At 41.4% G+C, this 16,844-nt stretch overlaps 1 protein-coding gene and 1 pseudogene across 4 annotated transcripts in view; one reads left to right on the forward strand and one right to left on the reverse strand.

Moving 5' to 3' along the window:
- The first annotated feature begins 2,137 nt into the window (after positions 1–2,137).
- The window catches only part of NLRP14 (NLR family pyrin domain containing 14), a 43,548-nt gene continuing 28,841 nt past the window's right edge, over positions 2,138–16,844 (forward strand). For 3 of the 4 annotated variants that reach the window (XM_025266572.3, XM_025266574.3, XM_044929456.2), the window contains exons 1-4: positions 2,138–2,294; positions 9,374–9,733; positions 10,975–11,046; positions 15,179–16,775. In XM_025266572.3, coding sequence (XP_025122357.2) covers positions 9,442–9,733; positions 10,975–11,046; positions 15,179–16,775 — 1,961 coding nt within the window. In that variant the 5' untranslated portion in view covers positions 2,138–2,294; positions 9,374–9,441. Of the gene's footprint in view, positions 2,295–8,332; positions 8,440–9,373; positions 9,734–10,974; positions 11,047–15,178; positions 16,776–16,844 lie in introns of those variants that run through there. The other variant, XM_044929455.2, reaches the window with a different exon arrangement.
- Positions 2,490–5,976, reverse strand: LOC123329771 (annotated as a pseudogene).

Genomic DNA, 16,844 nt, shown 5'->3' on the forward strand with positions numbered 1-16,844 from the left:
CTCACCCTCACACTATTGGTTATCCTTTTGAATTAATTTTTATATGAATCTTTACAATCTAGGACTCTATAATCTCTCAGTTTGATTGAGGTTGTTGGATCCATCTTGCTAACCAGCATGCCTGAACCCTTAGTATCAGTTGTCTACAGTTGTATATTTACTTAATGACAATGAATGCTGGCTCCTACTTTGCCAATAAGGTTTAAAACTCTCCATGAAGATTCCAGCTGGAGAAATACTACCTTAAATGAGATTATGGACAATTCTAGAATCTCCCAAATCTTTCTGCTGTGTCAACCAGAAAAGGTCTTTAGAATGGTTAATCCTGAGAAAAAGGAAGCCATCCTAAAGGGACACATGTTTGCCTTTTTGATCTAAGGTCTCCCATCCAAGAATTAGATGATTCTAATTCCATTTATTAGGGTGGAAGTCAACTTTGAAGGACCAAGGCCATATTCATACAAGAGCAGTTCTAGTCATGTGGGATTTGGATGAAATTGCACTATCTATATATCAACACGGAGTCATGGTGACCATGATGTTTGATTTAACTCAAATGTTCCTCATATCTATCAGTCAGGCTCTTGCTGGAGGGGTTCCCTGGCTGCTCCATCATCAGGATATCTTATCTGCATGGCCCATGCCCTTTCTGCAAATGTTACCTTAGCAGAGTGTCTTCCCTTTCCACCGTAAGAGAAAAGGACCCTCACTATCCTACCAGCAATAGGTCCCTTACCCCACTGTTTTTCTCCTTAGCAAAGATAACATATGATATACTACAGTTCTGATAGATCTCTGCTGCTGCTAAGTCACTTCAGTCGTGTCCGACTCTGTGTGACCCCATAGACGGCAGCCCACCAGGCTTCCCCTTCTCTGGGATTCTCCAGGCAAGAACACTGGAGTGGGTTGCCATTTCCTTCTCCAATGCATGCAAGGGAAAAGTGAAAGGGAAGTCGCTCAGTCGTGTCCGACTCTTAGCGACCCCATGGACTGCAGCCTACCAGGCTCCTCCGTCCATGGGATTTTACAGGCAAGAGTACTGGAGTGGGGTGCTATTGCCTTCTCCAATAGATCTCTACTTCTTCAATAGACTGTAAGCTCCATGGGAGGGGTGGGAGTAAGGGGGATGGGAGAAAAATTTGGATATTTTATTCCCTTCAAGAGAAGACCAAGAAAACTATCAGGCAGGAAACAGATGCTCAAAAATTACAGGAATTATTGGATGGATGAATAAAGGGACGCGATTTATTAGGAATCCGCCAGTCTAGGAAAGGTCAGATGAGCTAGGGCCCAACTCCCAGACTCTCTCTTCCCCACGTTATTTATAATCTGGAAAGAAAGGAGGCTGTGTGCCTCCAGGTGTGCTGCACACAGAGGATCCTATAATGAACAATGTATCTTTTCCTAGCAGCAATGTGTCATAAAGCTGTTCGGAGACTCAGGCAGGGAGCGGAAGGGTGAGAGCAGCCCCTTGCCCCGCTAACTAATGGGAAGACTCTCTGGGCCCAGCCTTGAGGGTCCAACCGCCCCAGGAGGTCCACGGGGCCCTCGTCGCGCTTTTGCAGCACTCGCAGCTCCGGAGGGAGTTTTAGTGTAACGATCTAACAATGAGTTTCCCTTTAGCATTAGAGGGTACCCCTTCTCTTTTTCCTTTCTCTCTTTGGTTCGCGGTTTTCAGAGCTGGAATTGAATCTTCGTCACCAATGTCCACCGTGTGACACAAGGTATGGAATTCTCTGCGTGTGTTTTGCCCGCTCTAAAATACAAAGTTACATCCCGTGAGAGTCTTGCCAGAACCAGCATTCTGTGTGGAAGACAAGCAAGGGCAGGCCGACCCCAGCCCGAGGCCCAGGAGGGGAGCTGCTAGGACCCCCAGAGTGGAGAACGCAGCCGGCTGGAGGGCGCGGGAGACGACCCGGCGGAAGAGGCCACTTCCCAGGTTCCAGTCCGCCAGACCTGGGGAGGCGGGGAGCCCGGGACGAGGTGCGCACGTGGGTAAGGAGTCCAGGTTGGTCGAAGACCTAGCGTGGCCTTTAACTCGAGTGCAGCGCCCGCTTCGTAACGGTCAGGTGGTATGATTTTCCCCCCTTGTGTGAATCCTAATGGATTCAGGCACTCCTCTCGCCTCTCTGCCCCCGCAGGTGTTTACCCTTCAATCCCAGATTCTTCCCTCCACCTGTGCTTCGCCTTTATTCCTCCACCCCGTGCAGCCTCCGTCCCGTTCTCGCCGCACTGAAAACAAAACTGTCAGCTCTGCAGTCTCGGGGCTCCTCGCTGAAGTTCTGTTTCCCCCAGTAAGTAGCAAAGTTCTGAAAAGAATAGCACGTATTTGCTCACTGCATCAGTCACCCTCTACCCCCATAGTATTGAGAGTTTATCACTCACACTCCTTCTCCCCCAGCAGAGACCTAAAATTGCTCTCTTCACAGAAGTTTCCCTTGAACTCCCACTGGCCAAATTCAAGTACAGGCATTCATTTCTGTCTTTTTAAACATTTGACAAATATATTGCCTTTCACCTTTTTATTTTTTTCACTTAAGTAATCTGATTAAAGAAAGTTGTCACAAATTGTCCGAAGCCCAAAACACAACCGTGGTTGACACTTTGGTGTATTTGTTTTTTTTTTTTTTTAAATGCAGGGGTTTCAGTTCTTTGGTTGTAATCTTTACACTCCTACCATTTGCTTTTAACCATGCATGTGTTGCATATTGCTGTATGAAGAGATCATTTTAATAGCTGAAAAAGTGTTTCATTTTTTATGCATTCATTAATCATCTTTAAATTTTAATTAGTTGACAATTATTTATGTTATGCACAGAAAATTATTCTGTTTTGCCCAATACTTTCTTTTCTGTATTTGTAATTCTTCTCATTGGTTAATTTCCCAGAGAGAGGTTACTGATTGAAAAGTCATGCATGTTTTTGAAGTGCTGCATAGTTGTGTTAAACATGCAGCTTTCCAAGAGTGTAGCAAATAACATTTACACTAACAATGTTCCATCCCATTCTCATTGTCAATGTGGTGTTGTTTTTAAAGTTTTTTTTTGCCATTTTAGTAAGTGTGGAGTGGTATCACCTGGTTTGTGTTAGTTTGGTATCTGCTTAAGTTTGACCATTTTCTGAAATATTTATTATCCATTTTCCCCTCTGTCTGGAGCGGTTATTTGCAATAATTTTATTTCAGTGCTTTTCTAATATATTTGTCTTATTTCTTTCTGGTCATATGAACTAAAATCGTTGTTTTAGAGGAGACTATAACTCATGTAGAAGACAGTATTCAAAATAAATGTGCGTTTAGTGAGTGATAACTGAATGATTACCCATGTAAACCATCACCAGATCAAGGAATAGAACATTACTATTACTATACTACACTATATTAACTTATTACCATTATTATAGAGTGCCCAAGAGCCCAGGGGATCTTTCCTGATTACAAATTCCTCCCTCCCTGCAGAGGTAACAATAAACCAGTTTTTATGGTAGCTACTTCCTTACCACTAGCCCATTTTTTAAATATGGCTTGAACACTTATACATATGTCTGTAAACAGTATGCCAGTTTTGTTTTTTTTACTTTTTTAGTTTAGATATTTTTTATAAATTCAATTATATGGTATATAATCTTTGGGGGGTTGACTTCTTTCATGGGTTATGTTTGTGTGGTTCATCCTAATGGCATGTAGCTACAGGTCATATATTTTCTTTGCTGTCTAGGATTTTGATGTATGAATTTATTGCAGTTTATTTATTGGTTCTACTTATAGGTTTACTCTGGATCTTTTCCAGTGCTTACGAATTGGCAAACAATGCTGATGTGGCTATTTTTGTATGTCTCTTGGCATATACTTGCACACACACATTTCTGCTAGGTATATTCTGAGGACTGTAATTGCTAAGCCATAGGGTATACATAAATTCAACTAAAAATAACCATTTTGTTTTAGAATAGTTTTAGATTTATGGAAAGAGTTCTCATGCACCCATCACCCTATTTCCCCTATTTTTAACATCTTGTATTACTGTAGTATGTTTGTAACAGCAAAGATATGAAGCAAAACAATTAATTCACACTTAGTTCAGCTTTCACAATATTTTTCCTGGTTTTCTTTCTGCTCTTGAATCCTTTCTAAGACACCATATTGCCTTTAGGCATCTTGTCTCCTTAGTCTTCTCTGGTCTGTAACAGTTTCTCAGTCTTTCCTTGTTCTTTTTCAGTTTTGTGGTTTTTATGGGGAGGGGCAGGGTGGGGGCTCCAGGATGTACAAGTTACTTAATTAGGTTCTTTGTAAGAAGTTCAGAATGCTACTTAGCAAGGATCAATTCCATTTGTGAAAGCAAAGAGAGAGTGGGAGTAGCCCTGGAGCTGAGGAACAGCTTTGATTCTTTGCAGAATTTGTGAGTCCACATCCTTTCTGATGAGCCTTGTGCTGCTCTGTAGTCTTCTATTTCTCCCTCTGTGGGTCAGAGATCTCACCTTCCTGTTGCCTGGACTTAAACAGCTGCTTCTTGAAGTAAGCATGAGTGAGATGTTCTGGGATTTTCACTCCACTGATGTCAATTTTAGAGGAGGTGGTAATGACAAATTTCTGGTGTGTTCTGTGCAGAGGAACTTGATTGAGGGACAGAGGCCCAGTCACAAGTAGCAAGCTGCTGCTCGGCTTGCTTCAGGAAACTGACCCTCTTGCCTCTGTGGCGCTCAGTGAGGATGATCTGTATGGCCCCTGGAGTGATGCTGGTGCCCTGCTTTCTCACAGGCTTACTGAAGGGTTTTCTGCCATGACTCAGCAGCTTTCCAGGCACATCTTCAGTACAATAATACCTAAGCATTTTGCGCAGTTTGACCACTCAGGAACCACCATTCTTGTCACCACCAACTTGTTTTGTGACAGTAGCAAGAACCTGCATCTTCTTTTTCTTTTCAACCTTGGATTTCGCCACTGAGTACTTCCTCTTGTACAAGGCCTTTCTGCAACACATAGCCGACTGGGAATATATACCAATTCCTCTGATCTGGACAGGGTTTCAGCTGCAGTGGGGTTTCCCCTTCTTAACCTTCTTCACTTTTCAAATTTTCTCACCAGCATCAGCCTTCTTGGCTTTAGGTTTTCTTACCCTTAGTATCTGGCTTCTCAGCCTTTTCACCCGCCATCTTGCAAGATAGGAAAGGGCTCAGTCTGTCCTTATTTCCTTATTTTTGATCTTGATAGTTTTGAGAAGTACTGGCCAAGTATTTTGTAGCATTTCGTGTAAGTCTGTCTTAATATTTTCCTCATGGTTAATCTGGATTACAGATTTAGGAGAAGAATATCACAGTGGTTATAAGCCTTTCTCATCAGTCACATCAGTGGTATATACTGTCAGTGGTGACTTACAGTTGATGATATTAACCTTCATCACCAGTGTTTGCCAGGTTTCTTCACGATTCACACTCCTAGGTGGTAGTGGGCTGGGGGTAAGATCTACCTCCTGGAGGAGGAAACTGCTACATAAAGTATTTGGAATTCTAATGTAAGATTTGTCTCTCCCCACCCCACCCTCATTAATTTATTTTTTCAGTCATTTATCTATCAGTTTGGGCTTATAGACAACTTGTTTTAGACTTTAGGTCATAATCCAATACAATGTTATTTACTTTTGCCACTGGGAGCTCTTTTGGGTTTGTTCTTGTGTATTTCTGATGTTCCTAATCCTTTTCCTTTCCTTACTTTCTGGCATAACAAGAAGCTCTAGACTCAGCTCATATACTCCCAGCCCCAGCTCTAGAATCAACAGTTTCTCCAAGGAGCCCTAATTAATAGTTAATGCCAACAGTTCTAAAGTGGTTTTACTAATTTAAACTTCAGCCCTTTACTTAAATTTCCTATAAACATCAGCTGTTTTCAGTTTACTTTTTGCATTTGAATTCCTATGGACAAGAAGTTTTATTTTCAACATTTAACAAAGTATCTCCTGATGGTTATCCTGATTCTTGATCATTTCCCTTAATTTTCCCAAGCTGCTAAGTTCCTGATCTCCTAAGGTGTAATGAATATGCTCTGCTTTATCCCAGTCTGCTTTGAAGTATTAACAATGTACTGATTTATGTATCTGAGATTTATTATGTGAGGATAATAATTTTTGTCTGAATGGTTTACAAGTTGTCCTAATAATCTTCACTGAATGTTTACTTTCACAGTTATGTTTCTTGTCTTACATGCTGCCTTTTCCTGAGCTGTCTACTCTGTTTCTTTGATTTGTTACAGTAATGACATAGAGAAGGGCTGATGAGTTGTATATACAGCAGCAGAGGTTAACGCTTTGAAATTGGTTTCAACTGGGGCAATATGCTCCCCTGGGGACATAGGGCAATGTCCAAAGGCATATTGTCACAGCTGTGGGAGATTGAGGTTCTAATGGCATGTGGTGGGCAGAGTCCAGGAAGGCCACTGAACATCATACAGTACGCTTACAGTGTCCCCCAAATAAAGAATCATCTGGCAAAAGATGTTAATGGTGGTGAGGTTGAGAAACTGTTACAGGAGATTCCAGTGGCCCTATAAAGGAAGTCAGGCAGAAACACATGAAAAGGGTAGGAATATCCTGTTTCTTACATAGAATGCAACTTTTCCAAGACCTTTTCATCTCTACCCTCTTTGGAAAAGAATCCCTCCTTCCTTTATGTTCTGCCATTATATATTTAGAAGTCTTCCCTTTCCCCTAGCCCAGTATTAAGCAAAAGTCAGATATCAGAGCATAGTCATGCAGATTTCATTAAATCAGAATTCCTAGTCCCTGAAAAATAAAGTAAAATTAAAAGGCAAGTGGTTGATAGTAGAAAGAAAATGAGCTTTGTAGCCTGATAAGTTCCGTGTCAACTCTGTAACCTGGGCAAACTTATTAAGTTCTGAGTCCATGTATCTGTAAAATGTAGATAAAACCAAGCTCTGGGGACTAGAGGACATTTTCATAAACTATCTCAGTAGGTTCTCAAGAAATATGATAATTATTAATACATGCTGAGAGAATAACTTATTTTGAGCAAATATTCTTTAATTATCATAGGTGGTAAAAATTTCCATCAATAAATTTGCAAATTGAAATAGATCCTCTTAGGCCATGGGTTTCTATTTTAGTTCAGAACATTTTGGAATTTATGAATGCCTTCCCAGAAACGGAGTCACACCAGATAACATCTGCTTTCTTCTTCCCAAAAATATAAGCAAAGGATGATCACAAAACAGGAATAAAAAATCCTGAAAGAACAACATAAAATCTTTGGAAAAGAGGCCAAGGCATATTGTACTCTATCAGAGTTGTACATATCATTCTGTAGAAACCCAAGGGATTCAGAAGTTACAAATCTTGGCTCAAAGGAACACCTAGAAAGACAGGAGGAAGATGAAGTATGAGGTATTATAAGAGCCAAAGAGAAAGGACATCAAGAATTAAGACACTGTTAAAATTGTAATATTATATATATGGGACCCTATAAATTAGGGGCATGCATTATCTTATCCTTGCAGAGGTAGGTACTGTTATTTTTATTACTTAAAAATATAAAAATTGAATCCCCCAAATGCCTGCCTATTGGGTTTTACAACAGTGATCATTGGTATGAGTTTTCCCAGTGAAACTGGGATAGCAAAAGTTAGATTGCAAGGGACTGAGGTAAAGTATAGAAGACTGAGGATGTTTGAAGATAAAGGAGATGTGGAGTAAAGGAAATATTTGTAAAAGACTAAGGTGGACTTGGGCATGTTTAAATGCTGGTGAGAAGGACCTAGAGGACAGGGAGAAGTTGAGGCTCAAGAAGGGAAGAGAATTTTTGATGGACTAAGTCCCTTAATTCCTGATGCTGATAAGATTCAGATCACAGGTGAAGGAATGAGCTGTAGAAAAGGAGCTAGCGCTCACATCTTTTGTTACAGGAAAAGAAGGAACAGATAAGCCCCCCTGCAGTGATAACTGTACATTTCTGGGCAGGAAGTTGAGGGTGTGGTATTCTATATCGCATTTTCCCTCACCTACCATATTTTGTGTGTTCTGGAGAAATTTTAATGTTCCTTTGAAGTTTCCTCAAATTGACTCCTTTTTGCTTCTTTTAAAAAATTATTGTAGAACCTGTTTTGGTTGGATTCTATCGATAATGTAGAATATTTCTACAGTGCCATTAAAGCAAACAAAAACAATCCTGAAACAGCTGATAACTCACCAATTACTATATGAGAAAGTCCTAATTTACCTTGTAATTTTGAGATAATTCACCTTCTGTTTAAGAAGTAAAATTTCCCTCTGTACATTTTTTTCTTCCCCTATTCATCTTTTCCAGTTCCACTGGCAAGAGTAGCAGGTGGCCTATGAAAGGCTGGAAAGGAGAGGAGGGCTTGAAGAAAGATCTAGGATGAGTTCCAGGTGTATCACTTACTAGCTCTGTCTCTTTAGGCAAATCACTGAAGAGGTAATGGGGAACTTGAATTTAAGATTTAAATGATTAACTGGAGTTCCTGTGCTAAATGAGAAATTGAATAAGGCTCTTAAGATGGCTGATAAATAAGGAAAACACAGGGCTCAGAAGACTAAGATTTAATAGCATCTGAAGAACTGTCATGGGAGTGAGGGGATGAAACTGTTCAGTTAACTAGAAAGTATTAGTTTAAGAGTTTAAAAGATTCTACAGAGTTTGAGTAGTTGTTGATGATAAAGTCTGAGTGAGAACATTGGAGTGAAGTGCTGGAGTGGAATGAGGTCATGAGAATCGAGGTCAGGGATGGGTGAGAATGCGCTTTTGGAAGGGCTTTACCTTTGAATTCATCTATAATAATTTTGGTATTGAATAGATGTGAAAGGAGCTTGTGAGCTCGGGAACACAGATCATCAGGAGCTGGTATGGATTTATGACTAGAGTTAACATGACCAGACTAGGAAAAAGGTGACACATGCCAATTGCATGTCATGCTTTAAGAGTAATGGTGGAGGTACAATAATAACATTTTATAGTTTGAGATGTATGTTGGGTGTTGGTAGGGGAGAGAGTAAATGAAGAAATTTGCCAGTACTTAGTAGGAGCCTGTTCTGAGCCAGGTGATACATGAACTCTACCTCATTTAATCCAGACCATAGTCCTCTGAGATTGGTTCTGATGTCCTCGCTTTGCAGAAGAGTAATGAGAGATGCATTGCCTTCCTTGATTTCTTACAGCTCATAAGCATGGGGCTGGGAGAAACTCTGGGGAAGGTGGAAGAAACATAATTAGAGAAATGCTTTTATGATAGAAAATATATTACAGTGGACAGGAGGTTAGTACTGAGCCTGAAACAGTGGGCTTCAATAAGTTTGTTGTATTAGTCTGTGTTTTTAGAGGTATTTCATTCTCTAATCTTACTTTTCCACAGGTCCCAGTTATCCCATGTTCTTTGGATTATCTTCCCCACTGAAGTTTGAATATTAATCCATAGACAAGATGACGCATTTGTCGTCTTCCTCCTTCTTTTCTGATTTTGGGCTGCTATTGTATTTGGAGGAGCTAAACAAAGAGGAATTAATTAGATTCAAGTCACTTCTAAAGAATGAGACCCTGGAACCCAGGTCCTGCAGGATCCCCTGGTCTGAAGTGAAGAAGGCCAAGCGGAAGGATTTGGCTGACTTGATGAGCAAGTATTATCCAGGAGAGCAAGCCTGGAAGGTGGCTCTCAGTATCTTTGGCAAGATGAACCTGAAGGATCTGTGTGAGAGAGCAAAAGCAGAGATCAACTGTGAGTGATGTTGGAGACATACCTGGGGGTGGGGAGAAGGGGGTGCTTCCTGGAGCCCATTGATTCTGTGAAAGGGACTTGGGAATGAAGTCCAGGCCATTCTCTGGTACACGGTGGTCAGGTATATAATGGGAGTTTGTTAGATCATTTGAGGAGCACTAAAAGGCTGAAGAGTTTTGAGTGCTGTTGTTCAGTATGGCTCCTTAGGATATGCTGTGCTAAGTCGCTTCAGTCGTGTCCGACTCTGTGCAACCCCATGGACTGTAGCCTGCCATGCTCCTCTGTCCACGGGGTTCTCCAGGCAAGAATTCTGGACTGGGTTGCCATGCCCTTCTCCAGAGTATGGCTCCTTAATTCGCAGTAATTCATCCATCTGGTACTGATTAAAATGATTAAAAGAACAGAGTGATTAGAAAGAATTGCCCCATCTAGTGTTCCTTTGCCTAAACTACAAATAAAGTAATTGCTGCTGCTGCGAAGTCGCTTCAGTCGTGTCTGACTCTGTGCGACCCCATAGACAGCAGCCCACCAGGCTCCCCCGTCCCTGGGATTCTCCAGGCAAGAACACTGGAGTGGGTTGCCATTTCCTTCTCCAATGTATGAAAATGAAAAGTGAAAGTGAAATCGCTCAGTCGTGTCCAACTCTCAGCGACCCCATGGACTGCAGCCCACCAGGCTCCTCCATCCATGGGATTTTCCAGGCAAGAGTACTGGAGTGGGTTGCCATTACCTCTCCAAATAAATTAATTAGGCTGGCCTAAATTTTAAGAATGCTCAAATATGACCTTAAATCTTTGCTGAAATATGAGGAATGGGCAAAAAAATATATTAAGGGACATAAAAACTATTTTTTGTCATTCCTAGGTGTGAAATACTGTAGACATCTAAAATTCCTTACTCACATTTAAGGCTTTACAGCTTCAAAATGTATATCCATTATTTCTTTTGAGCCTCACCACATCCCTATGAGGTCAGTACAGACAAGGAAACAGGCTTAGACTAGACCACTTGCCTTAGAGTTACAGGGTGGGAGGCATGGCGAGAAGTGTCCTGCTTCAGTGTTCACACCACATCACTTTTCCGTCAGCTAAGCTGGTGGAGTCTGGGGCTCTGTTGACTCTAGTTTCTTAAATCCAGATGATCATAGAATTGGACAACTGAGGAAAATTCTGGCCCCTGTGTGGCTGTCAGCAAATTCTTGTTTTTGGTAAATCTCATGTTCCTTTTGGAATCTGTTTCAGGGACTTCCCGGACCATGAGAACAGAGGACACCGAGGCCAGAGAGGTACAGGGTGATCAGGAAGCAATGCTGGGTAAGTAGGTGGGCTTTTTGTCAGATCTGGGAGGTTTGAGCTTTTGAAGCATAATGGGGGAAGATTATCTCTCAGGGGACTTTTGTTCAACTCTTGCTAATTTCTTACGATATACTACCTGCTCAGTGATTATCATGGAGAAGGCAATGGCACCCCAATTCAGTACTCTTGCCTGGAAAATCCCATGGACAGGGGAGCCTTGAAGGCTGCAGTCCATGGGGTCGCTAAGAGTCGGACACGACTGAGTGACTTCACTTTCACTTGTCACTTTCATGCATTGGAGAAGGAAATGGCAACCCACTTCAGTGTTCTTGCCTGGAGAATCCCAGGGATGGGGGAGCCTGGTGGGCTGCCGTCTATGGGGTCGCACAGAGTCGGACACGACTGACACGACTAAGCAGCAGCAGCAGTGATTATCATTCAGAAAGAATTGACAAAACCAGCTCTCTGGACAAAATCAGACACAGGACCATGTTAATTCAGAGTCTTTAGAAATGACCCTGTCACAATTGATAGTCTGATGAACAAAGGTATCTTGATATCTTGTTTTATGGACTGAAGAGTTCATAAGAGTTCATAAGAGTTGGAAGGGACAATTTGGCTTGTTGCATCTCTTCTGTTCAAAATGATACTGTAATTGAGTTCCAGGATGGTGACCAACTAATCTACATAAAATGTAGTTTCTAAGACCAGGTTTTGTTAGTCCTAATTCAATACCATTTCCAGTCGCCCTGCTTTGTTTTGAATTCTATATTAGCTGAATCCCAGTTTCTATAAATTGAAATATAATACACAGAAAATGGGACCATATGAGAAGCCTTTGTTCTTAACTCAGCTATGCTGCTTTTTAATGGGCTACATTATTTCATTCAAGAAATAATTGAGAGCCTACTTTGTTCCAAGAACTAATAAATAAAAATTTCCTATTGTATTAAATGATTCTGAAGATAAATTCCTGCTTGGGCTGTGATTTCTGATACAATATAAGGAGCTGTAAATTTAGGAAACCAAGATTCTACCTCCATAGAAATTTACTTTGTAAAATTTGGAAGATAGATAAAGTATTACAAAGAAAGTAGATTATCCTTGTAACCCTGATTTTTATTTTTTTATTTATTTATTTATTTTTTTCCCTGATTTTTATAAAGTGCAGCAATGTCTGAGATGTTATACCATAAAAAGGAGTATCTGACTTGTAATACCATACCTTCTCCTGAGGGAGAAATAAGGATAATTTAGTGGGATCTGAACTTTGTTAGATGTTTGTACTGAAGGCCTTAGTAGAACAAAGAAAAGAATGATATACTTAAAAAAAATTAAAGTAATTCCAGCTTGAGATATGTGCTGTGAATGAAAAATATACTATGTTCTGAGAGAATGTATGGAGGAAGGAATCCCATTAGTATTCAGATTGGGATTGCATTGAATCTGTAGGTTGCCTTGGGTGATCTGGTCATCTTCACTTTCTGGAGAGTTTTTATCCTAAATGGATATGAATTTTGTCAGAAGCTTTTTTGGCATCTATTTAAATAATTGTAGGATTTTTGTTATTTGTTAATGCAGTCTCCCAATTATTGATTTGCAGATACTGAACTCTTGTTGGGGATAAATCCCACTTGATCACGGTGTATGATCCTTTTAATGTGTTGTTGAATTTGGATTGCTAGTGTTTTGTTGAGGGTTTTTACGTCTATGTTCAATGATGATATTGGCCTGTAATTTTCTGTGGGATCTTTGTCGGATTTTGGTATCAAGGTTATGGTGGCCTCATAGAATAAGTTTGGAAGTATTACTTCCTCTGAAATTTTTTGGAATTGTTTCAGAAGGGTAGATTTTAAGTCTTCTCTAAATGTTTGATAGAAGTTACCTGTGAAGCCATGGTTCTAGACCTTTGTTATGACCCACAGTTTCAATTTCAGTACTTGTGATTGGTCTGTTCATATTTTTTATTTATTCCTAGTTCAATCTTGGGAGATTGTATCTTTCTAAGAATTTGTCCATTTCTTCCTGGTTGTCCATTTTATTGGTATATAGTTTCTTGTGGTAGTCTCTTCTTACCCTTTCTATTTCCGTGGTGTCCCATGTAATTTCTTCTTTTTCATTTCTAATTTTATTGATTTGAGCCTGCTTCCTTTTTTTCTTGGTGAGTCTGTCTAAATGTTTATCAATTTTGTGTATCTTTTCAAAGAACCAGCTTTTAGTTTCATGGATCTTTGCTATAGTTTGCTTTATCTCTGTTTCATTTATTTCTGCTCTAATCTTTATAATTTATTTCCTTCTATTTTTAGGTTTGTTTGTTCTTCTTTCTCTAGTTTTAGGTGTTAGGTTGTTTATTTGTGGTTTTTCTTGTTTCCTGAGGTAAGATTTCTTTGCTATCAGCTTCCCTCTTAGAACTGCTTTTGCTGGATCCTGTAGGATTTGGATCATTGTGGTTTCATTTTCGTTTATCTCTGGGTATTTTTTGATTTCCTCTTTGATTTCTTCAGTGATCCATTGGCTGTTTAGTAGCATATTGTCTAGCCTCCTCGTGTTTGTGTCTGTTTCTATGTATTAGGTAGGTCTGTCCTACGAGGCCCAGCAGCACACTTCCCCCTGGTCAACAGAGCCATGTGGTCTGGGGGTGGCCCCTGTGCAGGCCCCATGGGCCCTTCTGTTGTGGCAGGGCTGGCTACTGTGGACGCACTGGTAGGCATGGCTGGCCCCTGGTCCAGTTGGTTGCTAGGCCCTGCCTCATGCAGAGGCTACTGGCTGCTGGTGGAACTGATCTCAGAGGAGCTGGCTGCATGGCCTGGGGAGTCCTTGTCCTGGTGCTGTCGCACTGCTGAGGGGGGCTGGGTTGTGGCTGGCTTGAAGCCCAGGTTTGCCAGAGCTGATGTTGACCTGCCATTGGGTGGGGTTGAGGCATCTTGTGACTGGTTGCATGGTCTGGGATGACCTGGTGGTGGGTAGGGTCAGATCACAAGTGCCTGGCTTTGGGAGTACAGGGGTGCCAGGACTAGCTGGTCTGTTGTTGGGTAGAGCTAGATCCCAATGTGACCAGCTGTGGAGCTCTGGGGAGGGGGGGGTTCCAGGGCTGGTGCTGACCCACTGATGGGCAGATCCAGGTTTGGCTATGGCCTGGGTCCTACAGGTGGTAGATGAGACCAGGTTCCAGGGCCATTGCTGGCCCACTGGTGGTTGGGGCTGGATTCCAGGGAAGCTGACTGAGGAGCCTGAGATATCTTAGAGCTGGTGTTTCCCTGCTGGTAGGTAGGGCCCCAGGGACTAGTGCTGACTAGCTGGTGGACATGGCTGGGTCCTGGTGCTAATGAACTAGGGAAAGGATTCCAAAATGGCTCTTGCCAGCGCCCATGTTTTCCTGGTAAAATCAACTCCCAAAGTGGCTGCTGTCAGTGTTGTGAGGGTAAGTCTCAGGTACCTTCTGCCTCCCTGGGAGGCTCTCCAAGATCAGCTACTTACTCAAGTTCCTTTCATACTACTGCTTCTACTCTGGATCTCAACATGTGAGATTTTGTGTGTGCCCTTTAAGAGCAGAATCTGTGTTTCTCACAGCCTTCCAGGCTCTCCTGAAAGTAAGCCCTGCTGTTCCATGGGCTCATCCTCCTAGGGCAGGACCCCAGGGCTGAGAAGCTCAGTGTGGGGCTCAACCCTCTTGCTCCTTGAGAAACATGCTTGCAACTGTTCATGCCCATTAATGTTTTATCTGTATAAAGCAGATTACTTTGATCTATAGTTCAGATCTGTCTTCACATCCTGTCTGGCTGTTGTTAATTGTTGCCTATGTTCTCTTTTTATCTGGAGAATGGCTCTATTCTCCATACATACCACTTTTTTTTTCCTCTATAGAAGTACAAAGAAGAAAAAATACTTGTGGAATGAATTTAATTTTTATTTTCCATCATAAATTTCTGCACTGTCAATTATTTTTTTCCACAATTTATAATGTGAGTTTTAAACCCACAGAAATATTTTTGTTTTATTTACATTCTTTTCTCATCTAAACCAGCTGTGCTTTGATTTCAGCCTGTATCACTCCTATTGTATGTCCAATATTCTTAACATTGCAAATCATAGAATTAATTTTGATCATGTGTATTTTTTTTTTTTTCAATCTCCCTTCTAACTGACTTAGGTGATGGAGCAGAATACAGAATTCAAATAAGGGAAAAATTTCGCATCATGTTAGATAAGAACCATTTGCTTGGGAAATCTGAAGATTTCTGTCATGAAATTGCTCAGGAAGGCCGAGAACTGTTGGAACGTTTGTTTGGTGAAGAAGTTGGAACCGAAGAGCAGCCACAGACGGTGGTCCTTCAAGGGGCTGCTGGAATAGGCAAAACAACGTTGGTGAGAATGATGATGTTAGACTGGGCGCAGGGCAACCTCTACCAGCAGAAATTTACCCATGTTTTTTATCTCAATGCAAGAGAAATCAACCAGTTGAGAGAGAGGAGCTTTGTTCAGTTGCTGTCAAAGGACTGGCCCAGCACAGAAGGTCCCATTGAAAGGATTATGTCCCAACCAAGTCGTCTCCTTTTTATTATTGATAGTTTTGATGAACTGAACTTTGCCTTTGAGGAGCCTGAGTTTGTGCTGTGCGCAGACTGGACCCAAGTACATCCTGTGTCCTTCCTCATGAGTAGTTTGCTGAGAAAAGTGATGCTCCCTGAGTCGTCCTTGTTGGTGACAACAAAACTCACAGCTTGGAGGAAACTAAAGCCTTTGTTGAAGAATCAGCATTCTATACAGTTACTAGGTATGTCTGAGGATGCAAGACAGGAATATATTTACCAGTTTTTTGAAGACCAGAGTTGGGCCCTGCAAGTGTTCAGTTCCCTAAGAAACAATGTGATGCTTTTTAACATGTGCAAAGTCCCCGCAGTGTGCTGGGTCGTTTGTAATTGTCTGGAGCAGCAAATGGAAAAGGGTGGTGATATCACGCTGACTTGCAAGACAGCCACTTCTCTGTTTGCCTGCTGTATCTCTAGCTTGTTGACACAAGTAGATAGAAGCTTTCCTGGTCTACCCAGCCAAACCCAACTGAGGAGCCTGTGCCACTTGGCTGCCAGAGGAGTATGGACTATGACATATGTATTTTACAAGGAAAATCTCAGAAGACATGGGTTAGTGAAATCTGATGTGTCAATTTTCCTAGACACAAATATTCTTCAAAAGGACACAGAGTATGAAAACTGCTATGTGTTCACCCACCTACACATTCAGGAGTTTTTTGCAGCAATGTTCTATGTGTTGGAAGGCAATTGGGACACCAGGGACGATTCCCTTCAGTCTTTTGAAAATTTGGAGCTGGTGCTTGAAAGCAGCAGTTATAAAGACCCCCATTTGTTACAGATGAAATGCTTTTTGTTTGGCCTTTTGAATGAAGATCGAATGAAACAACTGGAGGAAACTTTTAACTGTACAATGTCACTGGAGGTGAAATGGACAATACTTCAGTGGATGGAAACACTGGGTAGCAGTGAACAGCTTCCATCACACCTGGTTTTTCTGGAGTTGTTTTTCCACTTGTATGAGACTCAAGATGAAGTATTTGTAAGCCAGGCAATGAGGTATTTCCAAAAGGTTGTCATTAATATTTGTGAGGAAATCCATTTGCTTTTGTCTTCATTCTGCCTGAAGCACTGCCAGTGTTTACGGACCATGAAGCTGATGGTAACTGGGGTGTTTGAGAAGAAGATGTTAAACTCAAGCTTCCCACCTGAAACTTGGTAAGTGGGTTAGGTCATTTCCCTGGAAGTGCCCTGCAAGGGAATGAAGGACGTAGATGTTGTCAGAGG

The sequence above is a fragment of the Bubalus bubalis genome, chromosome 16 (assembly GCF_019923935.1).
Source record: "Bubalus bubalis isolate 160015118507 breed Murrah chromosome 16, NDDB_SH_1, whole genome shotgun sequence".
In the NCBI taxonomy this organism is placed as follows: domain Eukaryota; kingdom Metazoa; phylum Chordata; class Mammalia; order Artiodactyla; family Bovidae; genus Bubalus; species Bubalus bubalis.